General features: G+C 41.7%; 2 protein-coding genes across 2 annotated transcripts in view; one reads left to right on the top strand and one right to left on the bottom strand.

Annotated features, from left to right (window-relative positions):
* Window positions 1–1,753: 1,753 nt before the first annotated feature.
* On the bottom strand, window positions 1,754–11,874 carry TRAPPC2 (trafficking protein particle complex subunit 2; the record flags this gene model as incomplete). Its single annotated transcript, XM_090264172.1, has 5 exons — window positions 1,754–2,774; window positions 4,056–4,141; window positions 4,563–4,707; window positions 7,108–7,219; window positions 11,708–11,874. Coding segments are annotated over 5 exons (609 nt in total), but the record flags the coding sequence as incomplete, so codon positions are not given.
* Window positions 11,875–12,054: 180 nt separating this feature from the next.
* OFD1 (OFD1 centriole and centriolar satellite protein) overlaps window positions 12,055–27,628 on the top strand; it is a 41,786-nt gene continuing 26,212 nt past the window's right edge. Inside the window, exons 1-5 of the mRNA XM_090265123.1 lie at window positions 12,055–12,256; window positions 12,410–12,508; window positions 23,320–23,520; window positions 25,332–25,400; window positions 25,490–25,520. Of these exons, the coding sequence (XP_090121249.1) occupies window positions 12,416–12,508; window positions 23,320–23,520; window positions 25,332–25,400; window positions 25,490–25,520 (394 nt within the window). The 5' untranslated portion in view covers window positions 12,055–12,256; window positions 12,410–12,415. The remainder of the gene's footprint in view (window positions 12,257–12,409; window positions 12,509–23,319; window positions 23,521–25,331; window positions 25,401–25,489; window positions 25,521–27,628) is intronic.

Here is a 27,628-nt window from a genome sequence, read left to right as displayed (position 1 = left end):
CTGCAATTTGATGACTTCTTCATTCTCTTCAAAATTATTTGTGTTCACATTTTTGTTCTACATTCAGAATTGATCTCACCAGTAATTGCTCGTCATTTGTGTGCCACAGTTCACAGCGTCCCCTCCCCCAACCCCAGAAGCCAACGTTATCATTCTTAGAGGACATGGGAAGGACTGTACTTTGTGTGAAGGTAACAGAAGACATCTTTATATTTGGTGTGTATTTATTTAGTGTCTTCTCTTTCACTGCGCATTGTTTAGTGATTTGCTCTCAAGATTTTTCATCTTGCTGCAGTGACCAGACTTACTGATAAATCCAGTTGTGGTCTTTTGTGGGTAAAGTTCATGTGCTGCACATTCGTGCCAATTCCATCCTCCAGAGGCAAACCAGTGCCTAGACCACAGCTCAGTGAAGACAGATCGTGTGCCTTCAACAATGGGATTTTCTTTTCTTACAATGCTGGAAGCTAGAAGTCCCATTTCAGGGTATTGGTAGGTTTAGTTTCTGCTGAGGTCTCTCCCTGTGGCTTGCAGATCACCTTTGCTCTGTGCCATCCCCCACACCCTGAATCTATGTCTAAATTTCCTCTCGTAAGGACACCAGATTGGATTAGGGGCACCCAGATGGGCTCATGGCAACTTAATCACCTCTGAAAAGGCCAAGTCTCCAAACACAGCCACATTCTGATTGGTCTGGACGGGGCCTAGGTCTTCAACATAGGAATCTGGAGGGGAGGGGAACAATTTGACCTATGACTTGTGTGTGTAGGTCTTTATAAAATGTTATTTTGGTATTTGTATAGCTTTAACTAATACTTTAGTGTTTCTAAAAACTTAAGCATCTTTTCAACCACTCTTATTTTCAGATACCTACTTAAGGATTAGGTTAGTTGGCATTCAAGAGGTCTAAAGCTGGGCAGCAAAAATGATCAAAGGAACAGGTCTTCATGTGTGTAGACAGACTTACAGAAGGACAGAAGGGAGAGTAATCCAGCTTTAAACCACGATTTAAAGGGACCCGGTGAACAGTGGCTGGTATAACCAAATATGGTACTCAGATGTGATAACTAAGAACAAAACATGACTGAGTAGCTTTATCCTTCAAAGAAATCAACTGATGGAAAAGCTCTTCAGCCAGTAGCAAAAGGGAGCTGAACATGTTTTGGAGAAAGTAATAGGTGCTTTAATCGGTGTTACCTATAGAAAGATGAGAAGTACGGGGAATATAAGCCGGGGAACAAAGTAGGTGGGGCAGGAGTGGTGGAATAGCTGCAGATGCCCCAAAGCAAGTGGAAGAACTGTCGTTTGGGGGCGAGGGGCCAGTGGGTTCATTAATTCAAGGTAGAGCTTCATCAATGGGCTACTTGAAGTTTTAGTGACCTCCTTCACCCTTGTGAAAAATTGCCTCGTTGAAGTTAAAACATCCTAGATGTTCTTTGTCTTTAAAGAAAACCTTGTTTTACATTTACATAAAAATTTGTGCAAGCTTTCCTGTAATGACACTGACGCCAGTGTTAGTACAATACCAGTGGCTTGTGGGACAGTGAAGTGTTACAGAGAAAAATGGCTTGTGGATTCTGAGGAGTCACCACGCTGGACTGTCAACCAGGAAGTGCTGTTGTGACTGGAGAGGAAGAACATGAGTCTGTCAGGCAGAGCAGAGATCGATGGTCTGTCGTGGTGGCAGGGTAAGCAGCACTTTAAAAATTCGATATTTCCACAATCTTGGACAAACATCTTTATTTAATAGGGGGAAAATTATCCATCAAAGATACAAGACCAAACTTTGAATTACTTGCGCAATTTATTCAGAATGGAACAAAATTCTTCAACTATTCACAATTAGCACAGAAAATCCATGGTTATATTACTTGTTTTTTGAGCGACATTTACTCATTTTCAGTAAGATCCCACACTTGTTACAGCGTGAGAGGCCACTCCGGCTTCTCCGGTGTACAGCTAGGAGTGCAGATGTTAATAATGCGAGCTTTGCTTTGTTTACAACGCTAAGATTGCCTTACAAATTTTTACTAGCACAGATATCAACAGGTGTATTTCATCCTTGGTATACAGTCTACGGGAAAGGAAATAAAAGAACACGACCCGGCCCTTTGGGCCCAGCCCCTCATTCCAGAAGGACAGCAGGATCACTGTTCCCAGTCTGAGATGGGGCAGGCATGTGGCTTTGAGCACTGCAAAAGCTGTCTGCTTCAGCTTCCTGGGTAGCACTATGCAGAGTGCCTGTACATTTTTATAACATCTGCAGGTGTATAGGTAAGCCCAGGTATGTGCTATCAACTTCATTCCCCACTGCAGACGCTTTAGTTTCAGATCTGTCTGCCAAATCCTGCCAGTGACATTCGGTTCTGGACTGTTACATCAAGATCAAGCTATCTGAATGACGAAAGTCAAAAGTTTATTTTCAGATTTTTAAAATAAAGGTGTTTCAAGGTTATTGATAAAGAACTCCTTATAAATAACTATTCCTAAGCAACTAATGATCTATTGATAATTCTAAGAAAGTAGTATTTTTTACCAACCATAAAAGTAAAATTCATTAGGTTTAGATAAATTGAGAAAAGTAAAACTTTTCCAGGCTATTTTATCAAGTAACTTAAAATGTGCACATTCCCGAGTATATCCTGTTGTGACATTCGTTCCGAATTTCCTTGTCTTCAGCTTAAAAGGTGTTTCTTCCCAAGAAACTGGACTTTTCTGTCAAATGCACTGGATCGAATAGGAGAATTGGGTTCATAAAATGGATTCATTGCAAACTAGGAAAGAACATAGTATTAATGAGTTTGTCAGAATAGAAAGATAGACAAATCATAGGTCTAAATTTTTTTTTTGAGTTTTCAAACAAATCAGACATTCAAAACTAAAGTCTGAAGACTGTTTTTCATTTTAAGTTCCCATGAAAATGGTCCATGGTTAACTAGTAACTTCCCCTTAAGGAAATTTTTGTTTTGGTGTTTTAGTTTTGAGCAGCACCTGTGATCATATGGTAAGTGTTGCCTGTGTAAGCAAAATTACCTTGCAGGATTCACCGTGTGTGTAAAATACTAATCTTACGTTCATTTTAAACACATGGATCAACCTGTAAGGCCCTTTGGCTCCATGAAATACAAACTAAAAATCTGCCATATGCTCAGAGATAAGAAAGTTATGCCTCACTGATACTAAAAGTTGATCATGTGGTAATGTTTTAATAATCAGGTCTTTAATTCTCTCCTTTAACACAAGGCTAAGTGATCAGTTTCTCAGATAATGTAATGAGCATCTTATAACATGTAAGAGAAAATTAATAACAAATGGAATCACTAATGAGGAAAGGTGTTACCAATTTTTACACCTTAATCACTTTGTCCACCTTCCTAACAGGGCTAAATATGTTTATTTGCTAGTTCTGACTAGGAATATTGATTGTTAGCTGTGCTGATAGGCAAAAAAAAAAAAAAAAACCAAAAAAAAAACCCTTGTTCAGATACATAACACTTAAATTAGGAACATACTGTTGCCAACAGTGCAGTCTAACTGCTGATGTCCTATTATTTTTTTCCGATTAAGTATCAAGAAATGTGGGTGGCACTACTTTCCTTCAGTTACTACTTGATAATATAGGAATCACATCCCTCTTGTTTATGATCTTATTCTTGCATTGTAACTTACATATGAAGTATATGGAAAACATTTTAGATTAAAATTATAAAGCAGTTTCCCGTATGGAGAATACTTCCTTTCTCTCTCTCTCTCTCTCTCCTCTCTTTTGCTCTCTCCCCCTCCCTTCTCGCTCCACAGGAAAATCAACTATATGCACCAAGAGGGGGACAAGGAAATCAATTTAAACATAACCACTTGAGTTATTTTCCTAACTACCCGTTAACCTGCTGGGGAAGCCTTGCCTGATGGAGGAGCTGCAGGGATGGTTCTGAATGAGGAAGGGCCAGTCTGGGGTGAAAACTACCCTAAAGGAGTCACTTCAACAAGCCAGTTGCCTGTCAAAACTTGAAACCCTCTTCATAATGAGACTGAAGAAGTTGTAGAACATACCATACCTTTATGTATAAATCGTAGACATCAGTAAAGAAGTTCTTTATTCCATCTTCTTGCCTTATGTCATGAAGCATAATAAATCTCATATGTGAAATAATTAAGGTATAATCTTAGAAATGGACAACGAAAACCAATCAGTTGGTACAGTATTTTCAAATAAGTGACACGGTGCATTTTGCGATGGAAAAGTTGAATACAAAGTGGGTTCAAAGTTAGGTTGGTTTTATCTTAAAGAGAACATAATCTTTTAAGGTTAAAAAATAACTACAAAATTAACCACCCTTGATAGGGTTCAGATAAACCTTAGTTTTATATACAAGACTTGGTTTTAAAATGACATTAAACAAAATGTATTTTTTTTCCCTAAAAAGAAAAAAGCAGCCCCGTAAATGGCAATTTTTTACCTGACACTTAGAAGTCCACAGACTCAGCCCGGCCTCTGGGCCCCATGTTCTAGTCCCGTTATTTCAACCTTTAGTTAGACATCTTTATTGAAAAGGTAAGGATATGACCTGCAGTAACGAACGCTGAAACAAACCACTCATTGAACTTGTCCACAGTTTTCAAGTACATGTTGTTTGACAGCCACATGTTCTCGTCTACCAGGTCGAGGGCAGCGTGAGCTATGAACTGGTTCAGATGCCGATGGTCGTCCTAGGTGACAGTGTGAGCAGCACCAGATTAACATTCCCATACAGTGTCAAGAAAGCCAACACTGCCTTCTGTCAATTCTATATGTAGTTCTTGGGCGGGGGGTGGGGGGGGGACACTTTCTGCTTTTATTTCACTTATTATTGGCATGAGACTTATAGAAGATCTTGAGTGTTTTCATAATCATATTCTGCTTTTCAATTTGGTATCTAAAACTCAACAAATTAGAAACAGCCAATTATTAATTATAATATTAATAAATGAAACGCGTCCAAGAAACGGAAAAAACAAATACTAGGTTGAAAAAAAATAGGTCCTTCTTTCAAGAAGCTTGTATGTTTTAAGAGGAAGACAGCTATAGAGAGGTGCCGTTGGCACAGACCTCAAGGTGGGGTGAGGAGGGAGGCTTCCTGTGCAGTGACACCTGGTGAGTGGTATAGACAGGTGAGGAGGTGGCACTCCTAAAGGGCTAGCATATGCCTCTTTCAGGTGTAAGGAGTTTATATGGCAGGGGGACATGGGAGCAGGAGGAGGCCATACTCAACCCCTATGAGCAGTTGGTCACCTGTGTGATAGCAAAAGTGCCCTGTCAGAGCTGGGCTTGTCCTTTTCATGGGTCGATGTGGCTTAACGGGAGAAGGTGGAAATGTCCCACCATAATGTTGAGAGGGAATTCACAATCTGGAATGCAGCCATACTCCTGTGGAATTCTTATCTTCAAAATGCATTTTTCAAAGAACACCTCTTTTATGGGTTGAATTATGTCCCACGCCTTCCCCCATTCCTAGGTTGAAGTCCTAGCCCCTCAGTACCTTGGAATGTGGTCTTGTTTGGAAAGAGTGTCCTTGCAGATGTAATTAGTTAGCATGAGGTCATGCTAGAGTAGAGTGGACCCTGATCCAGTGGGACTAGTCCTTAAAAGGGGACATTTGGACAGACACACCCAGGGAGAATGCCCTGTGAAGACTGGAGTTCTGCTGCCACCAGCCAGGGAACTAGGACATCGGGACAGGCCCTTCCCTAGCACCTCCCCTGCCCTGGGCGGCACGGCCCTGACCCTGGATCTCGGACTTCTGGCCTCCAGAACCGTGAGACAATACATTTCTGTTGTTCTACACCACCCAGTTTCTGGTACTTTGTTATGGCAGCCCTAGGAAACTGATACAACGGCTGCTGAGAAGGCTGTTCGTTGGCCTGGAATCCCTCACACAGATGAAGCATGTTTACTTCCCTCCCATTGCCATGATGCAGCTAATTCAATCCTTAGAGAAATGGATGTATTTTGTGTCTGACTTACAGCAGCATTTCCCATTATTTTACACTGATGGCCAATATTGAGAGATCAGGACAAAACTAGAAATGCTTTCAGAAGGTAAGTGGTAGCAGGAAAAAAACTAAGATATGTCCTGCTTTATGTACCACCAGCCCACTGGAGTGCACAGGAACTATATTTAAGTAGCTGTGTAACACAAACCAAATATTGCTACAGAGATGCCTCAAATCAAAGCTTTAATGAGCAGTGAGCTTACAGGAATGTGGGGAAATAATGTAGCAACAGCTGGTAGGATAATCACTTAAATTTTTATCATATTTTGGTGGCAAGATGTGAATAGTTGGAAAGCACTGCAATGAATTTTAAAGCTCAATTCCTGCCTTAACATTAGAGCTTATTTTTGGAGCTTGGGAGAGACACTGCACAACTTGTCAGCATGGATTAGTACAGGAAGATGGCAGGGACCCACCTGTTCTCAGCTCAAGACTATGGCTCTGTTTACTCTGAATGGTGTTAAGTTCTCCAAACAAGCTTGCTTTTTTAGAACCATTCTTAACAACAATGAAGTTGGGTATGCCACTGGGGAGGAGCAGGGGGTACCACCCAGCCAGTAGATACCACAGAAGGCAACTGAAAACTGCCCTAGTCTCAGGGCAGCAGGAAGACATGTAAGTAAGGGTCTCTTTTAACCTCCCAGGTGTAAATGGGTGCACCACATATGTCCCGATGAAAAATGTGATTTGCTGGGACAGAATAGGCTTTCATGGCATTTAAGGCAACAACGACTGTTCTTCCAGACCCTCTGTGGGTGGAACATGTTTCTATGTGCTTAAGGAATAGCTTTTTCTAAGGGTAGCACAGTGACCTGAAGACCAGGTAAAGAAACCCAGAGTGTTCTGCTAGTACGTGCTAAGGCTATGCTGAATTACAGGAAGAATAAACAGTTCCCAGGACATTCCCCTGGCTGGCTTGTATCAACCCATGGGACTGCAGAGCAAGCCTCCTTTAATAGTGGTGGATTCTAGTTCCCTCATCTGTCCATGTCTCTTCCAGTTCTAAAATCATATCACACCATTATCATTAACACAGCATAACAATTCTTGTGGGATTTTTTAAGGTTCCATACGCACTTTGGATTCTGCTTTTCCAGCTGGCAAAAACTCCATTTCAAAAACTGGATTATCATGGTGGCCGACAATTACAAAGTAAAAGCTTCCAGACATTGTCTTCAATGTACGGCTCCTGATGAAATGAAAATGAGACGTAATTTTAGTAATCAATACTGAAAACCAAAAATCGTTAACAGGAAGTCTAGAATTCAATTTTTTAAACTTCAACCTGACAGTGCGGAAAAGGCCAGGAAGCTTGGCCTGCTTTCCAGTATACGGTTACCGCAGGTGCCTGGCTTTTGGACCTTACAGATTTATACCTGGGATGTGCCCTGTAGAATCCAGCACTGTATTTTCACAGGGAAACTGAAAGACCTCTAATATAATGGAGCATTTAGAGTAAGCTGGGGTGTATCTGGACTGGCCTAGTAGTTAGCATTAGCACTAACACAGGGGAAGATAGATAAAGGGGGCCGATGAGGACATAATTGGCTTGCCTTAGGGGTTTTCAGGAGAGATGGTTCCAAGTGGGCTAAAAACAACTCTACCTCATGTCATTTACACAAAGGATCCTCACAGCATTTAGCTACAGACCATAAGCTGTACTTGGCTTCTTCCTACCTGAGGCATGTATGCTACAGATACAAGTTTCTGCAAGTAAAAGAGCCTATGGTATAGCTCTTCAACACCATTTATGAGAAGATTCTACATTCTAGAGAAGATGGAAGAAATCATAATCCAAAAGAGAAAACATTCTGAGGCCTTAGGAGGACTGGAAACTAGGGTTCATAGGTTTGCTGAAGAAATGAAACAAATAGAAACTGATGGGTGGGATCAGTGATTTGTGGCTTTCAGCGCACAGTCAAAATCCAGACGGATGGATGGATTCACCTATGTATTTGTAGCACCGGGTATGTGGGATCAGACACAGCTAGGTTCAAGTCTAGCTGTGCCACTTACTAGCAGTGTGACCACCCAAGAGTCCTTAATCTCCCACTCCCAACGTGTGTCCTTTCTCAGAGTGGCGAGTCATTCCGAGTGAGATAGAACACTTGGATCTCCCTTAGGGTGAGCGTGAAGACTGCACGAGCTAAGGCAGTAAGGACCCAGCAGTGGCCCCTAGGGAGACGCTCAGTAAAGGCTCTCCAAAACAACACAGAAGAGCACATGCACAGGAGACGTGGTGACTAGTAGGGCCTCCACTCGGAGCGGGAATCCGCTTAGCCAGGAGGGTACAGTCCCGGGGAAAGTAGAACCAAGGTGTGCCAGAGCCCAGGGCGCCCCAAGCTTCACTGGGACCCCTGCTGATTCACACAGAACACGCATCAAAAACCAATGAAATCTGAAGTCAAGTTCCTAATGAATACGACATTTTGTAAAGGAAATCAGGGCCCAGCTGGCACGTTTAACTCTAGAACTGGAAGGCCAAGTCTGTACAAAAAAAGGCAGACAAGAGACCTCTCTGGCATGAAGAAGTAAGTAGTATTTAAAATACTATTTGGGGCAGAGGTTGGCACCCCAGAGCCTGCAGGCCAAATGTGGCCTACTCCATCCTTTTACTAGCATCGATGGCTGCCTTTGCCCTACATTGTGGCAGAGGTGAGCAGTTGTGACAGAGACCACCTGGCCCTTGACAGAAAAAGTTGGTCCCTGTTTTAGGGCGAAAATGAGAAAAAGGCCCAAAGAGTAAAACTGGGTAACAAAAACAAGTGGGAACGACACAAAAGCTATGTCAAACTAAAGCAACAATTCTCAAGAGAAAGTGAGGGGAAGAGGGATGGGATGGGAGCTTGAAATTTTAACCAAGTCAACAATGATATCATTCGTTTTTGCTGGAATAGGTTTCCTAGCTGCAGTTTTCCAAAGGCAGGGCTTACTTTCTTCAGTACAAACATTTAAGAAGCAGCAGAGGGGGAAAAAAAGGCAGCTACCCCACGCACAACCCATGCACGTTTAAGAAGTGGCAGAAGACAATTACCCCCCTACACACTCTCCCCTGTATGGAAATCCATGACTGGGAGAGAAGAGCAGTGCTAAGTGCAGTGTGAGGATAAACAGGGAACTGAAAGAAACACCACATAAAGGTGGTATCACAAACTACCTAGCTGGGCAGAACTGGAACTGCTAAGAATATGATTTCACAAAACAGCTGAAGAAGGGAAGTAACTTCCATTGTCACAAGGAAAAACTGAAAGGTGAAGTGTTAGGAAAGGAAAGCATGCGACCCATTGTCTCAGGAAGGGGATATCTACAATCATTTAATGTTTCAGGGCTTACCACGCCTAGGCAGTGGGCAAAGGGGAGACACTCCAGAATTCTGTGCTGTTTGTACGTATATGGAACTTCCTGCAAGAATGGAAACGCTCTGTACCTGCGCAGTCACTGGAGGCTAATGAGCATTGCAAATGCGGCCAGTGCATCTGCAGAACTGAATGTGAAAGGTTATTTAATTTTAATTGATTAAAATTTAAATACCCACATGCAGTTCATCGCTACTATATTGGGCAATACAGCTCCAGATCAATGATTCCAAACCTTTCTTTTAAGTACTGGGATTTCCTGTACCTTCCCTCTACCCATGAAGTATTAATTAAGCTCCAATATGTAACACAATACAAATAAAGCAAACTACATATCTTGGATTAACAAATGTGATTATATATCCAGTGATCAGTGACATTTGAGGAGTCACAAGCACAGAAAAGAGTGATAGCATCAGAAATAGGTGTTATTCCTATGTTAAGAAACAAAAAGGCTTATCTCCTAGTCAATAATTGGGTACTTTCAAAGAAATTAAAACACTAAGAGAAATATGTATTAAATGGCCATCTTTGGCCAGACACCATACTAGTTTTCATTATATATTAAGTCATTTAATGCAAATCCCTAGACGAAAAAGAGGAGGTTATTATTCATTCAGTATAACCAGGAGTTATACTGAGAACAAGTCATGCCAAACTTGGAAATCCAGGAGCTAATAAGTCCTCATTACATGTTGAATAAGGCACACAACTCACAGCTGACTAAGAATGTTAAAGTGCTCCAAGTCAGAAGACAGTATGAGATCTCTGGGGAGTCTTGGAAGTTGACCTTAGCCTAATCCAGCTCAACATCTGCATCAATAACTGTGAGTTGAAGCCAGCTCATCACATTCAAAGATAACACCCCAAGGACAGCAAATGTATTAGAAGGCAAAAGTCAAAATTCAAAAATATCTCATTAGGTATGAAATTAACAAAGAAATTAATAGGATGAAAAATAAAGCCCTGTCCTTGGGCTTAAAAAAATGAACTGCCCAACAACAGGATGAGGAAAGCTATTTTAAGAGCAACTGCTCTTAAAAGCCAAAAGTTTTCATTTACTGTAAGCTCGGTAAGAGGCAGTCTGATAGTGGTAAAAAAAAAAAAAAAAAAAAAAAAAAAAAAAGCTAATGGAAGTCTACGCTGCACTGAGAGAAGATTGTGTCCTCTTCACTAATCACATCATCCCCGGGTAATGTACTCAGTCCTGGGAATCACATTTTAAAAGAATCAATAACTGAACTGTGGGTTGGGAGGAGGGTGAGAGCTAAGCTAGGGAATGTTCAGACAGAAGCTGCTGAAGGAACTGAAGATGTTTAAACTGAGGAGGGGAGAAGAGTTTGGGGGGAGGGGATGGTGTACAAGCACAACTTTATAAAGACGATGTGCTGTCTAATGAAAAAGGGATTTGACTAGGGTTGGCAAGCGGGTTTCCTTTCCTGAGCCAGTTCTAATTAACTGGTAGTGATGGCCAGGAACTGGGAAGGATTCTAAGACTCAGTGTGGTCAGTGGGAAAGATCCCTGGGCTCCATTATCCACTGTCATGGGTTTGGGAGAGGGCAGTTGCCTACGTGTGAGTGCCACGTATTTACTCTTTTTGCCACCATCCACATCACACCCTATAAAAGCCCAGATGAAGTCACACTTTCCAGAGATGTGCTCCTGCTGGCTTCCATTTCCACCCGCTTCTCCTTTTTTAAATGCTTTGCCCGGTCTACAATGCATCTTAGTTCTTATCCAATTCTCTGGCTACGTTTCCATTACTGCTTCTGGAGAGACTGCCTCCTTTTCTAATTAGATTTAAGCATCCTGAGTACTCTGCTGACTTTTATCTTCCTCACTTCATGCAAAGCTGAGGGGGTACTCAAAGTTTAGCTCACTGATTTTCAACCAGTGACTTCTGCCTTTCAGAGGCCATCTGGCAATGTCTGGAGACATTCATGATCGTCAGAACTGGTGGGGAAATGCTACGGGCATCTATCTAGTGGGTAGAGGCCAGGGATGCTGCTCAGCACCCCATAGCGCACAGGACAGCGCCCACAACAAAGACTTTTCGGGCTCAAAATGCAACAGTGCCACAGTTAGGAAGCCTTGGGTTAGCTGAGTGACCTAGGCAAAAGAAGCAAAGCCCCCGAGCTGGCAGACGTTTGCAGGGTGCGATGCGTGGGCTGTGTGGGATCTGCCAACCCGGGCATAGCCGGGTGGCGCCAAACGCCCCAGGCCGCAGCAGCATGGAGACAAGGTGAACAGCCGGGTCACGCGGGGCCCCGACCTCCCCCGGAGCATCCGCCTCCTCCCCAACCTTCGCCCTATCCCCTACCTGCGCCGAGACTCAGACCATTTAAATATCCTGGGAATTTCAGGGGCAGCAACCCGCCTCCCGCAGCTTCCGGACGGTCGGACACTCCTCGCGATACTCGGATGTTTCGCTCTCGCGACAAGTGGGCGGGGCTTCCGGCGGCCGCGTGGCGCAGGCCAGGGCGGGAGCTATGGCGCTCCTGACTAGGTTGCCTGGGGTTGGCGGGCCTTGGGACAGGGCGGGCCCGGCTGTGAGCAATGCCGACTCAAGTGGTGCCCCGCCCTCCATGGCCTCAGGTTTCCCAGACCTCCTCCTTCGCTGTCGGGAGAGTCGCACTCCCGCCCAGCGCGCGGCCCCGCCCACCCGTAAGAACCCGGAGAAAGGAAGTACATTTGTTTGCTCACGTTCCGAGTTTGGAACGGGAGCCCGGTGTTTCGCAGCCCAGTGCTTCCCGGTTCTCTGGCACAGAGGCTGGCCTCTGAGACAGAGGCGGATTGCCCTCGTCCCCACCTCGAGGCGGGGCAGGCAGGGCTGGCTTGGTCGGAAGCCGCCGCGGGCGGGCAGAAGCAGGTAGATAAACCTGCCCCTTGGGCACGGGAGGAAGTGAAGCGTCCTGTTTGTTTTCGTTAAAGCGCCACTTCCCGCGGGGCCTCGTTCCGTGCGTTTTCAGAAATTCACATCCCCTCTGCTTGCCAGGTAATCCGTAACCATCTTCTCTTCCAGCCCACCATGCCCCCCAAATATGACGTGTTGACTCAAGATGAGCTGCGCAAAGGGCTGTACCAGATGTTTAAGGACCGGGGTATACTGGACTCGCTCAAGGTATCAGTTCTAGGCATATCTGTTATATAACTTCGACAGGTGTGACTTGTAACAGGTACTCCGCACTTAAATCCATCCAGGTCTTGGGTTTTTTTAAATAGTATGTTGTATAGCTTGTATTGGTGAGTGACGATTTTATGTTTTGTATAACTCGTTATCCTGGGACAATAGGCTCAAATGGTTTAGAGTTTGAGTCGTCTCAGAACATATTCAGATAGGTTTATTGAACTTACGTGAAGATAGAAGCGAGTAACTTTATCAAATGAGCACATTATAGTAAGATCAGGGTTGTTTTATGAAGCTGGTTTATAAGTTCCTGAATTAAGTGGTTTTGTAATAGTCACAGTTGAATAAAGTATATTGGTACCATATAGGAAACATTAAGTGTACTGCTTACCCTAAAATAGTTTGGGGAATGAGAACATTCTGTTGTGAAATTGTTGAAAGGTATGACTATTTCATTTGGGCAGCAAATACTTATTAGTATGAATTAACAGCAAGGAGTAGGATGACCTCAAGCGTGTTTTCACTACTAATATACATTTTAAAAGAATGTTTTACACTTAAAATGGGAAATTAAGGAAGAGGGAGCTTCGTTTCCCCCTCCCCCCCCCGTTGTTTTTGTAACTTAAACATTTGACTCATCTGAAAAATAAAGGGAGAAAGTCATCTCTGATAAAAGCACTAATTGGCATAATGGGGTGTGTGTATGTGTGTGTATTCTTAGTTCAATATATGGGGAACATTTTCCTGTGTCCTTAAAAGTTTCTTGAAATTGTCATTTCGCTGGCATCAGGCTCATGTTTGGGTGTATCGGTAATTTATGTAGCAGTCCCCTGTTGAATATCTAATTTGGGCAGCAAATATTTAATCACTACACTTCGTGTATAAATTAACAGCAAGGAATAGGATGAGTTCAAACATGTGTTCTTTACTATGTATTTCAGAAGTGTATTTTACACTCAAAATGTGGAATAGGTTATGCCCATGTCTACACATCCTTCAAATGCAGTTCTCATTTTTCACCTAGGGTAGATTAAGTGGCATTGCTTATGTTGTCATATTACTCTTATTCCTGGAAAATCAAATCAAAGGGCATGAGCATTTCTTTTTAAGGCTCTTAGCGTCTTGTTCTAGAAAGAGTGATATATAGTGAATATTCCACCAGCAGTTTGAGAATGCTTGTCTCACTCCAATATTATCATCACGACATTTTAAAAAACAATCTAAGCCCTGGCCGGGTATGTTGGTTGGTTAGAACATTGTCCTGATGTGCTGGGGTTGCAGGTTCGAACCCTGGTCAGGGTACATACAAATTGGACCCCCACACTGCCCCGCTTGCCTCTCCCTTTCCCCCGCCCTCTCTCCCTCTTTCTTTCTAAAATCAGTAAGTTAAAAAGTAAGAACCAATGGAAGATTGAAAATCTGTTATTTTATTATTCATTCCTTTGATTATTAATGAGATCGCATATATTTTCTGGCCATTTGTATATTTTCTATGGGTTGGCAGTTTGTGTCTCTTGCTCTTTTTTTAAATGTCTTAGTGTTTTCTTATTAATGTATAAGAATACTTTTAATTGAAATTATTAATCTTTTCAATTTTAATTTGGCTCTAAAGTATTGATGTTATATGCTTTTAAGGATTTTATTTATTTACGAGAGAGGGGAAGGGAGGGAGAAAGAAGGAGAGAAACCTCAGTGCACAAGAGATATGCTGATCAGTTGCGTCTCCCACTCTCCCAACTGGGGACCCGGCCTGCAACACAGGCATGTGCCCTGACTGGGAATCGAACTGGCAACTTTTCGGTTTGCAGGCCAGCACCCAATCTACTGAGCCACGCTAGCCAGGGCTGATGTTATATTTTTATATGGTCAAATCTATTGACTTATTTTGCAGATTATTCTCAGTAAATTTTTCTCTAAGAGCACAAATATACACTTTTAAGTTTTTAAAAGGCTTCAGTTTTTTTTTTTTTTTGCAATCCTCTGATATTTGATTTTATTTATTTTTTGTTTTTTTTATGTGTTTTTTTAAGTATATTTTATTGATTATATTATTATAATAGTTCCAATTTTTTCCCCTTTGCTCCCCTCTGCCCAGCACCACCCCTCCCCCAGCAGTCCCCCTCGCCCCCAAGTCCATGCCCATGGGTGCTACATATTAAGTTCTCTAGCTTCACCCTTTCCTATATTATTTTTTTAATAATTTTTTTGACAATAAAAAATAACAAGCTCCCCCTCTCAGACTTAAGACCCTTTATAATCTTATAAAGGACAATGGGCGAAGGTCTTGAGCTCCTCTAGCTGCTTCAAGCTGGACATGGTTGTCGTCCTACCTACCCTTGGGTCCAGAAATCCCTAATAAGAGTGAGGGTGTGGAAGGGAGGGTGGCCTTCCCACATGGGGAAGGATCGTGCAGACTTCAGGTCAGTTGGCTATCCCTGGCGGACCATGGCGTGCTTGGTTTAACCGGCTGGCATCCTTGTTGTATTCTGGGGGCAACAGATTTGGCAGCAGGGTTAGAAGGCATCATTCAATCCATAACCACTAGATGACAAAAGGCAGGGATTAATTTTTCAATGTCCCACATTAGGGAAAAGAGGGGCTTCTTTGGAGGAAGGTGTGCCAGGCACATCTCACCTGTCCAAAACCCTTTTGCCCACTATACTTAGCTTGGGCTGAGGGAAATATTTTAGGTTTCCCTCCTCTCAGACCTCTGGGCTCTTTCTGTCCAACCCATTAGGATAGAAAAGAGAAACCAGTTTTAAATTGAAGCCCATAGACCACCAAATTCTCCCCAACCCAGCCACTTAGTTCAGCCACACCATTGAGTCTCAGGAGGCAGCGCTGCAGAGAGGATCAAGTGAGGCCTATGCGTACAGACAATCACTCAGGTAATGTGATCCTAGGCTTATGCCCTCTGGTTCAATTTTGCTCATTTGTTTGTGTTGTTCATTAGTTTCCTATATTAGGTGATAGCAAAAGGTATTTATCTTTCGTTGCCTGGCTTATTTCACTAAGCATAATTCTCTCTAGTTCCATCCATGTTGTCGCAAATGGCAGGAGTTCCTTCTTTCTTTCTGCTGCAGAGTATTCCATTGTGTAAATGTACCACAGTTTTTTGATCCACTCATCTACAGATGGGCATTTAGGCTGTTTCCAGCACTTGGCTATTGTAAACAGGGCTGCAATGAACATAGGGGTGCATAGGTTCTTTCAAATTTGGGTTTCAGATTTTTCAGATATAATCCTAGCAGTGGAATCGCTGGTTCAAAAGGCAGTTCCACTTTTAGTTTTTTGAGGAAACACCATACTGTTCTCCACAGTGGCTGCACCAGTCTGCATTCCCACCAGCAATGCACCAGGGTTCCCGTTTCTCCACATCCTCGCCAGCACTTGTTGTTTGTTGATTTGTTGATGATGGCCATTCTGACAGGTGTAAAGTGGTATCTCATTGTGGTTTTTATTTGCATCTCTCTGATGGCTAGTGATGTTGAGCATTTTTTCATGTGTCTATGGACCCTCTGTATGTCCTCCTTGGAGAAATGTTTGTTCAGGTCCTTTGCCAATTTTTGAATTGGGTTGTCTGTCTTCTTGGTGTTGAGATGAGTAAGTTCTTTATATATTTTGGAGATCAACCGCTTGTCTGAGGTATCATTGGCAAATATGTTTTCCCATATGGTTGTTTTCCTTTTCATCTTGCTCATGTTTTCTTTTTCTGAGCAGAAACTCTTTAGTTTGATGTAGTTCCATTTGTTTATTCTTTCCCTTATTTCCTTTGCCTTAGGAGATATATCAGTGAAAATATTGCTATGTGGGATATCTGAAATTTTCCAGCCTATGTTTTCATCTAGGACTTTTATGGTGTCACGGCTTACATTTAAGTCTTTGATCCATCTTGAGTTTATTCTCGTGTGTGGTGTAAGTTAGTGGTCTAGTTTCGTTTTTTTGCACGTCCCTGTCCAGTTCTCCCAGCACCATTTGTTGAAGGGGCTCTTCTCACTCCGTTTTATGCTCCTTCCCCCTTTGTCAAATATTAGTTGACCGTATAAACCCGGGTTTATTTCTGGGCTCTCTATTCTGTTCCATTGATCTATATGTCTGTTCTTATGCCAGTATCAGACTGTTTTGATTACTGTGGCCTTGTAGTATAATTTGATATCAGGTATTGTGATTCCTCCTACTGTGTTCTTCTGTCTCAAGATTGCTGTGGCTATTTGGGCTCTTTTTTGGTTCCATATGAATTTTTGAAGTATTTGTTCTAGGTCTGTGAAATATGTCATTGGTATTTTAATAGGGATTGCATTGAATCTGTAAATTGCTTTGGGAAGTATGAACATTTTAATGATGTTGATTCTTCCCATCCATGAACATGGTATTTGCTTCCATTTATTTGTATCTTCCTTAATTTTTTTCTTCAGAGTTACGTAGTTTTCTGAGTACAGGAGGTCTTTTACCTCCTTGGTTAAGTTTATTTCTAGGTACTATGGTAAGTGGGATTTTTCTTTTAGTTTCTATCTCTGAAATTTTATTGTTGGTGTACAGAAATGCCTTAGATTTCTGAATATTGACTTTGTACCCTGCTATTTTGCCGAATTCACTTATTAGGTCAAATAGTTTTTTCATGGAGTCTAGGGTTTTCTATGTACACTATGATGTCATCTGCAAATAATGACAGTTTTACTTCCTCTTTTCCAATTTGGATGTCTTTTATTTCTCTTTCTTGTCTGATTGCTGTGGCTAGAACTTCCAAGACTGTTGAATAGGAGTGGAGAGAGTGGACATCCTTGTCTTGTTCCTGACCTCAGGGGGAATGCTCTCAGTTTTTGCCCATTGAGTATGATGTTGGCTTCAGGTTTCTCGTATATGGCCTTTATTATGTTGAGGTATGCTCCCTCTATTCCCATTTTGCTGAGTGTTTTCATAAATGGGTGTTGTACTTTATCAGATGCTTTTTCTGCATCTGTTGATATGATTGTGTGGTTTTTGTCTTTCATTTTGTTTATGTGGTGTATTACGTTTATTGATTTGTGAATATTAAACCATCTTTGCATCCCTGGGATGAATCCCACTTGATCGTGGTATATAATCTTTCTAATGTGTTGCTGGATCCGATTTGCCAATATTTTGTTGAGGATTTTAGCATCTATGTTCATCAGCGATATTGGCCAGTAGTTTTCTTTCTTTGTTGTGTCTTGACCTGGTTTTGGAATTGGGGTAATACCGACTTCATAGAACGAGTTTGAGAGTCTTCCTTCTTCTTGGATTTTTTGGAATAGTCTGAGGTGGATAAGAGTTAGTTCTTTCCTAAATGTTTTGTAAAATTCACCAGTGAAGCCATCCAATCCAGGGCTTTTGTGTGCCGGGAGTTTTTTGATTACTGCTTCAATTTCACTAGTTGTTATTGGTCTGATCAGGCTTTCTGCTTCTTAATTCAGTTTTGGAAAATTATATGTTTCTAGAAATTTGTCGATTTCATCTAGGTTGTCAAATTTCTTGCCATACAGTTGTTCATAATAATTTCTTACAATCCTTTGTATTTTCGTGGTATCAGTTGTGATTTCTCCTCTTTTGTTTCTTATTTTATTTGGGTCCTCTCTTTTTTTCTTGATGAGCCTAGTTAAAGGCTTGTCAATTTTGTTTATCTTTTCAAAGAATCAGCTCCTACTTTTGTTGATCTTTTGAATTGTTTGTTTAGTCTCTATGTCATTTAATTCTGCTCTGATCTTGATGATTGCCTTCCTTCTACTCACTCTGGGCTTTGTTTGTTGTTCTTCGTCTAGTTCTTGTAGCTGTAGGGTTAAAGTTTTTATTAGAGATTCTTCTGTACTTTTTAGGTAGACCTGTATTGCTATGAACTTTCCTCTCAGGACTGCTTTCGCTGTATCCCATAAGTTTTGGGTTGTTGTGTGTTCATTATCATTCATTTACAGAAACTTTGATTTCTTCCTTGATGTCATTGTTAACTCATTCATTATTATTATTATTTTTTTATAATTTATTTATTTGTTTGTTTATTTTATTTGTAGAGAGAGGGGAAAGGAGAGAGAGAGGGAGAGAAACATCACTGTGCGGTTGCTTCTCACGCACGCCCCCAACTGGGGACCTGACGTGAAACTTAGTCATGTGCCCTGAGTGGGAATCGAACCAGCGACACTTGGCTCGCAGGCCGATGCTCAATCTACTGAGCCACAGCAGCCAGGGCCTAACCCATTCATTATTTAATAGCATGTCATTCATTCTCCATGAGTTTGAATGTTTTTGAGTTTTTTCCTTGAGGTTGATTTCTATTAAGGCATTGTGATCTGAGAAGATGCTTGACATAATTTCAGTTTTCTTGAATTTGTTGAGGCTGTTTTGTGTCCTACCATGTGGTCTGTCTTTGAAAATGTTCCATGTGCACTTGAAAAGAATGTATATTTCGCTTCTTTGGGGTGAAAAGTTCTATATATATCAACTAAGTCCTTTTGATCTAGAGTGTTGTTCAATGCCTCAATATCTTTGGTGTTTCTTTGCTTTGAAGATCTGTCCATTGTTGATAGTGGGGTGCTAAAGTCCCCTACTATAAGTTTGTTGCTGTCTATATCCTTCCTGAAGTCTTTCAAAATTTTCCTAACATATTTGGGTGCTCCTAAGTTGGGTGCATATATGTTTACAAGGGTCATATCTTCTTGATGGATTTTTCCCTTAAGTATTATGAAATGCCCTTCTTTGTCTCTTTTTTTTTTTTTTTTCTTTCTTTGTCTCTTTTTATGGACTTTGCTGTGAAATCTGTTTTGTCTGATTTAAGTATTGCTACCGAAGCTTTTTTTTTTTTTTTTAAATTTGTTTATTTTATTTTTTAGAGAGAGGGGAAAGGAGAAAGAGAGGGAGAGAAACATCACTGTGTGTTGCCTGTCACTCATGCCCCCAGACTGGGGACCTGACGTGTAACCTAGTCATGTGCCGTGACTGGGAATTGAACCAGCGACACTTGGCTCACAGGCCGATGCTCAATCCATGGAGCCACAGCAGCCAGGGCTTACCCCAGTCTTTTTTTCATGTCCATTTGCTTGAAACACTTTTTCCATCCCTTCACTTTCAGTCTGTGTAGATCTTTTGTTCTAAGGTGGGTCTCTTGTAGACAGCATATATGTGGGTCATGCTTTCTAATCCATTCAGCTACCTTATGTCTTTTGATTGGAGCATTTAATCCATTTACATTTAAGGTTATTATCGATAGGTACTTATTCATTGTCATTTTACCCCTTTGTACTTGTGTCCCTCTCTGTTTCTTCATCTTTTTTAAGCAGACCCTTTAGCATCTGTCGCAATAATGGTTTGGTGGAGATGTATTCTTTTAGCCTTCTTTTGTCTTGGAAACTCCTTATTTCACCTTCCATTTTGAATGAGAGCCTTGCTGGGTAGAGCGTTCTTGGTTGTAGGCCTTTGTTTTTCATTGCTTGGAATATTTTTTGCCATTCCCTTCTGGCTTGTAGTGTTTCTGCTGAGAAATCTGATGATAGCCTTATTGGAGCTCCCTTGTATGTTATTAGTTGTTTCTCTCTTGCTGCTTTTAGGATTCTCTCTTTGTCTTTGGATGTTGCCATTTTAATTATGATGTGTCTTAAAATGGGCCTGTTGGGGTTCATCTTCATTGGGACCCTCTGTGCTTCCTGGACTTGCATGATTCTTTCTCTCCTCATGTTAGGGAAGTTTTCTGTCATTAGTTTTTCAAAGAGGTTTTCTATCCCTTGCTCTTCTTCTCCTTCTGGAATTCCTATGATACGGATATTATTACGTTTCATGTTGTCCTGCGGCTGTCTTAGAACCTCTTCAGTCTTGTTCAGTCTTTTTTCATTTTGTTGCACTGTCTGGGAGTTTTTGTCTACGTTGTCCTCCAGCTCGCTGATCCGATCTCTGCTTCCTGTAGCCTGCTTTTAATTCCTTCTACTGTGTTCTTCAATTCAGAGATCGTATTCTTCATTTCCTCCTTGGTCTTATTGATAGCTTCCATGTGCTTTTTCATGCTGGTGTAATTCTCAGTAAGTTGTTTGTAGTTTTCCTGAAGTTTCTTGTAGTTTCTCTGGAGTTCTTTGTAGTTTTTTTTTTAGCTCGCCGAGCTCATTGAGCTTCCCCATAATCCATGTTTTGAATTCCATATCTGATAGTTTGCTCCCCTCTATTTCATTTAGCACTCTCTCTGGGGATTCTACCTTTCCTTTTGATGGGGAGTTGTTTCTCTGTCTCCCCATTTTTGTGACTCCTATTGTTTGCGGCTGCATCTTAGATTGATCTGCCTTTACTGGATCTGCCCCTGGTGGCGTGAGATCGTGTCCCAGTTTGGGCTTAGGCAGCCTGTTGGAGACAGGGATCTACTGCCTTTGTCTGTCTCCTTTTGTGGTTGATCTATTCAATCTGTGATTAGCCTCCGGCTTAAGGACCGAGGGTGTGGCAGCCGAGTTCCTGTAGGTGGGGCTCTTGCTTCCGCTCAGGCTGACGCCACTCGAACCAGATTCGTCTGGCTGCAGTCAGTACTGCGGATGAGTCAGCGCTGGGAGCTGCTCCGCTGCTCCCCCAGTTCTCCCCCCAGAACTAGCGCCCCAAACTCTCCCGAAGCGTCTCCAGTCCTGTCTGCCTTCCCTCCGCTTGAGCCCAGGGTAAGTGGGGGTAAAATATTTTCGTAGGTGATCCGGTTAAGAGCTTTTTCTCCCGCCGTTTCTCTCCCGCTAGCAAGGAACGCAGGCCCGCGGCTCTTCGCTTTTCCCAGCTGATACTATTTTACTTTCCTCTCTGTTACTGTCGGCTGGGGGTTTAGACGCTGTCCTTCTCAGGGGGAACCCCTGGCTTCTTTGCTGTTTCTCAGTCCCTTCAGTCGCGCCCCCCCCACCCCCAGACTGGTCCCGGGAGGAGGTTAGAGTAGCTTCCAGGTACTGCGCCACCATCCTCCTCCGCCATTTTGGGGTCCTACAGTCCTCTGATATTTTAAGCGCTCAAAGGGCTTCGGTTTTTGTCGTTAGCGCCTTAACCCGCCTGGAATTAACTGTAGCGCGTAATGCCTTTTAAAATACGCTTTCTAATGTGGAATGGTCCCTTGCGTTCCTGGGCATGGCATTTTTTGTTTTCTCGGTTAGGTTTGAGGGTGTTTCACTTCCTGTCTGCGCTCGGTGCGTTTCGCTGTTGGAATGGCGCTAGCCTTGTCCGCTGCGCGGTGCGGGGCGTCGCCTGCGGTTGGCTGTCTTTCCTGGGCGCCATCTTGGTCAGTGGCGGGCGGAGTTTTCCCGAGCCCGAGCTAAGTTTTGTCTGCTCAGTTCAGCGACTGGGAACTGCGTGAGTTCTGATTTTTAAAATTTATTGCGTGTTTTAGCGGCTTAGCTCGTATTCTATTTGCATGTTTGAAAAGAATTCGTATTTATCGTTTAGCATAAAGCAATAGGTATTAAACGAAATTTCCAGATCTTTTTCATGTTTTGAGTACTCCGTCTGTCAGTGTCTGAGTGAGATGTGCTGAGGATTCCCAGGACTTTTCTCCCACGGCCCCTCCCTCCATAGTAATTGCCCTTAGGGTTTTTCTCTTAGGGACATTGCAAGGTTTAATTCTGAAGGGGTTTTCCTGTTTGCATTGGCTGCTGGAACGCTCAGCCAGTTTTGCAGGTCCTTATACCAAGTGTTAGATGGCACGCATGCTTTTTGTATTTGTCAAGATGGGAATTCATCTATAATGTTTCTTTTTTTTCTACTCTTATTTTCCTTTCTACCTGCTTATATTACTTATTTAAATTTTGGCCGGTTTTAAGTACTTGTTTGCAAGACACCCTGAATCACTTTAACAGTTAAGCTGGATCTAAGTATATTACTTCCTTAGTATGTTACAAATCTAGTTAAACCACCTCTAAATTTTACTGGCGGAGAATGCTGTGGTTTCTTTTTCTTGTTCTATTATTTCTGTTACTGAACTGTGTTAGATGAGGCAGAGCATGTATATTCTGCTCAGTGTAAATGTCTTTCATGTTATAGGATTTTTGATGTGTAAGTCCTGTTCTGTACTGGTCATTATATACTATTCTTCTCTAGCTGAAGGATAGAAGGTAGAGGTATAGCAACTCCATTTGTTTCTTGCTTGTATTCTATTAATATGATTACATTAGATATTATTTAGTGTTGAACCCCATGAATATAGGCAACATACTGTTAAACTCAGCTCAATTACATGTTTCCAGATTATATACAAAATAGATGAGAACAAATGTCAGTAGTTAGTTAATTTAGGGATTTCTTTAAAACCCAAAGGAATAATAACACTAGTTATATCCTTGAAAAAATGACCCACCTTGAACCTAAATTTCCTTATATATAAAATATGAGGAAATTATTGTATTTCATGGTGTCTCGAGATGGAAATACTGTATATGAAAGTGCACCTTAATAAGCCTTCTTTGGTTTTACTGCTTTTTCTCTTGCATTTTTATTTCCTTTTGGGGAACCCAGTTTTATTTTGACCAGCAAGCCCAGTAAACTGTTCTCAACCAATGCTGTTTCCATATTCTCCAACAATTCAGAGAGGTGAGGAAGCAGTGGGTTCATAGGGAAGACAAGTGTGTCATGGCTGAAGTTCTCTTGGAAGCTGGTGAAAGCAAGCTTCTTTGGCTACAACCCACGGGCTGCTGGTCTCACAGGGGAAGACCAAGTGCAACAAAGACGCTCCTCCCTTCTGGTCATGGATCTCCAGCCTCTGTGGATATAGACAGAAAGATGCTAAGTCATGTGGCAAATGTATCCGCATTGCAACAATCCTGCTGAGAGTTTGTTCCTTCTCGTTTGTTTTGCTCTAGGCACAGCTGAGAAAGCAGCTCATTCAGGAATTGATGGACCCCGTGCTGAGTGGAGAAATGCAGCCCCAGTCCATTGCAGTGGAGGAGAGCGCCCTCTTAATCGGCGCCTCCAACTCTCTAGTGGCAGATCACTTACAGAGGTGTGGCTACGAGTACTCGCTTTCGGTTTTCTTCCCAGAAAGTGGCTTGGCAGAAGAAAAGGTAATGTTTTTCCTTCCCATTTCTCAGTTTTCTATTAACAGCCTTTTTTTTTTTTTTTCAGATGATAGTCAAGAGCTACATCATAGTCCAGTGCTCCTTGGCTGGCCTGGTCCATTTCTCAGTCATCTTTAAAGTCGCATCATAGTGTTGTTAATAGAATGCAAGAGAGGGGTCCTCGGGCTGATGTTGTTATAAGTTCAGTGGAATCTCAATTCGAGTTTTGTAAAATTGTGACCTGTAGAATCATGAAATGGTTTAGAGCTAGAATTGGGCCGAATTTGGCTACAGATGATTACGTTCCCTGTAATCCACTAAGACTCCTAACTGCCACTGACATTGAATGTCTGTTGAGGGCGTGGCACTGGGCTGGCCACACTGCAGGTGTACGTGTATCCCAGATGAGGAGCCAGAGTCTGCAGACGTGGGTGACTTTCTCAAGGTCACAGGATCTCAAGGTGGCGACACAAGGTGGTAAATCTAGATCTCTGACCTGTGCTCTTGTTACAAGGCCGCAGTCTCTGTCCTGAGCAGTTCTCTTCTCTGTGCTTCCATAAGAGAAGGGAGGATAGCATCAATTTTTTAAAAATCTGTGGCACTCCCAAGTATTAAAGCATGTTTTACCATCTCATTATTTTAACTATTACTCCACCATTACCTTTGTTTGAGCATATTCGTTATACTTTATTATTTTAAAGGGAGATACAGCAAATTTTCCCTATATTTTTAAAATAAATTAAAGTTTAGAGGACTTTAGGTTCACAGCAAAATTGAGCAGAAAGGGAGAGTTCCCATATGCTCCCTACCCTTACATGTGCTCAGCCTCCCCCATTATCAACGTTTTTACAATCAAGTGTACCTGCCTTGTGACGTCATTATGTCCTGAAGTCTATAGTTGATGTCAGGGTGCACTCTTTCTGTTGTTCCTAGATTTGTACTCTCTTTATCTTATCTCTGACTGGCCAAAAGTTTTACATTCAGAAGTTTTGAGAAGTTATGAACAGTGTTAGTATTTGAAAAACTTAAATTTCAATATGTTTTATTCATTAACAACCAAATTTTATTTATCAACATTAGGAATTCCTTTTTGGTCCATCAGTGTCTAAGTTTCTAATTACATTCCACAAGTTTGCTTATTGCATGAGTAACAGTCAGTTATATAGTTATTAAAGTATTAATCTAGTTCACACGCTTAAAGATTTTTAGTACTAAAAAGTGCCATGTGGAATATTTCCTTTAAAGGAAAATGAATAGAAAATAAATCAATGTTTTCAGGATATACATAGTAAATGATATATACTGTACTGGCAACATATATTAAGAATAGCTACCCAAAATGTTTCTTTAGAACTATTTTCAGTATACTTGAGTCATTCATAGTTGTAAAGGCAGTAAAAATTTACTTATTTACATCTTGAAGCAATAGTACTTTAAAAAAATGTATTGTAATTGAAAGACCCTGGAATTCACTCAGGTATTCACAGGTTCATCAGATATTTGAGTGTTTGTCATCTCTAAGGCATTAACCATTTCTGTCGTTTTTGTTAGGCATGTCATCTTCATTGTGGAGTATTTGGAGATTAATTACATGATCAAGAAAAATATTTTCTCCATTTGACCTCAACATGTTTATTGTAATTTATTTAATAGCATAAGGAATAGCTTCAATTTTATATTATTAACACCGTTATAATCTTATTTTTTTGTTTAATCTGAAGATGATTCTTAGTTTTATATTCAGAAACATCCTAATTTATCATTTAAACATTGATGTAAAAACATCTACTTAATTAATCTTTTTTTTTCCCCTTAAGGTGTTTACTATGCAGGATCTATTACAACTCATTAAAATCAGCCCTGAATCCAGTCTCTACAAATCACTGGTAGGATTATTTAGTTTTTATAACCTATTTCGGTTTGTTAATTATACCTGAATAGTCGAGTAAAAGTAAACTCTTTTTTCTTTTAACAGGTTTCAGGATTTGACAAAGCCAACAAAAAAGGTAGGAGCGTTCATCTTTATAGAGATATAATAACATTTTAGTCATGTGACTTTTCCTATGAAAGTGTGAAACTAATAATTTTTAGGGGGAAGAATAGGGAATCTAATTTGAATTAAATAATGATTTTTCTTGCTGACAATACTTGACCTTTTAAATAAACAGAACAATTCATCTTGTTTTGACAGACGTAGATCATTTCTTCCAAACTTCAGATTTTTTTTAATAGCTCTTAGATACTCAAATAAGAAAATTGGAGACAGTAGCCCTACAATGGATTGAATGAAATACTCTCTTTGTAAAGGTATCCATTGTTTGGAACAACAAGTATTTTATAGGCTAGCTATCCCCCTCAAGTGCAATTTATAGAGGGTTGGAGTAATATTTTCTTAAAGAATGAAATATCTGTTCAGTCGTGTGTTACATATTTTTATTCTGAAATGTTAATAGAGGCCTGACAGATTGCTTTAATTTGGCCTTGATAACCACGTTCATAAGAGTCAATAACTGCTATGAGACAATAGAAAATATATGTGTCAGTCTCTGCCCCCAGTTCCTGGCACAGAGCTCCTAAAACCCTCGTAATTTCCTCGGTGACAGGCGTGATAGGCGTGTCTTTTGTTCCAATGAAGCAGCTCTGGGTGGTCTCCTGGATGGCTCCTGGTGGGGGCCGGTCACTGGAAAGAACAGTCTTGATTATAAGCCCAGATGTTTTAGCCCCACCCCCAGTCTGCTGAGCAGGGAGAAGGGCTGAAAATGGAGTTGAGGAGGGATCGTACATTTGTGATGAAGCCTCCATAAAATCTCCAAGCCCAGGTTTTGGGGAGCTTCTGAGTTGGTGAACACCTGCAGGCGCCGGGAGAGTGGTGTGCCCAGACGCCCCAGAAATCCTGTGCACCTTTTCATACCTTTTTACCCTGTGTGTTGTTTCCCTCTGGATGTTCATCTGTATCCTCTATCGTGCCCTTGAACAAACTGGTGAACATAAGTAAATGTTTCCCTGAGTGGGCCTGAGCCCTTCACCTGTGGGATCTCACGCTGTCTCCAGTCCAGGTAGGCGCTAGCAGATTCGAGTTAAATTGTACGATACCCCGCTGCTGTCACAGAGTATTGCTGGGCGTGGGGAACCCCCCTCCCCCCCCAGTCTGGTGGCCATCAGTGTCAGAAGTATAGTGCTGGGTAGCTAGCGTTCTGTGTAAAAAGTAAAGGAGACTCATAGGGAAGAGAGACCTAATACAGAAGAGGTGGCTTGTTTCCCTGGAAAGAAGGGGGGGAAGCAGATTTTCTTCCTTCCCAGCTGCCCTAGATGCCAGACCGAGGGCTCGACTTGACGATGGCCGTTGTAGCATGAGCGTAAGCTGGTAACTTGCCTGTAATGCACAGTTATTCTTTACGTCTTTAAAGTAATCTGCAGCGTTATGTAGTGGTCCTTCTATGTTGTGCAGTCCTGGATTTAGTCTGTTGTCAGCATTGCTACTACCCCAGCTGGGACATTCATTCAGAACTTACTATTCAGCAAACATTTCAGTCCCCCCTTTCTCCAATGTGTGGGACTTAGCTGCCTGGTCTCTTCGTTAGCAGAGGATAAGTCAATTGGCTCACAAGACGTTCTAGACTGACTGCTTAATAGGTTATCCATATGGAAGTCCACTGTGGTAGCGATCCTATATTTTATATTCTCAGCCAGTGTTCCCTAGTGAAATTCTCTGTGATAGATGCGTCTCTGCTATCTGATTGTGGTAGCTACCGGCCGCATGCGGCTGTGGAGCGTTTGAAATAAGGCTAGTGTGACTGAAGAACTGAAATTGTAATTTAAATTTAAACAGCTACACGTGCATAGTGGCTATCATATTGCACAGCACAGGTCCGAGGTGTATTACTGGTATGTATAGTTTATTGCAGAAAGAAATTTGGCGCTTAAAGGGATATTAAGAAATAATCCACTTATCATAGGTACTTATATTATCCTTAAAAACAGCTTTTCACCTTTCCATATTCTCTGTAAATGCTTCTGGTTCAGAAAGACTTCTGGCGAACAGCTCTTCCCAGCTTCACCCAGCATCCCGGTAAAATTTCTGAAACCCAGAAATCAGCACACATGTCAGGTATCT

The sequence above is a fragment of the Furipterus horrens genome, unplaced genomic scaffold (assembly GCF_987537825.1).
Source record: "Furipterus horrens unplaced genomic scaffold, mFurHor1.1.pri manual_scaffold_17, whole genome shotgun sequence".
In the NCBI taxonomy this organism is placed as follows: domain Eukaryota; kingdom Metazoa; phylum Chordata; class Mammalia; order Chiroptera; family Furipteridae; genus Furipterus; species Furipterus horrens.
This window is presented reverse-complemented; position numbering and strand designations above follow the sequence as displayed.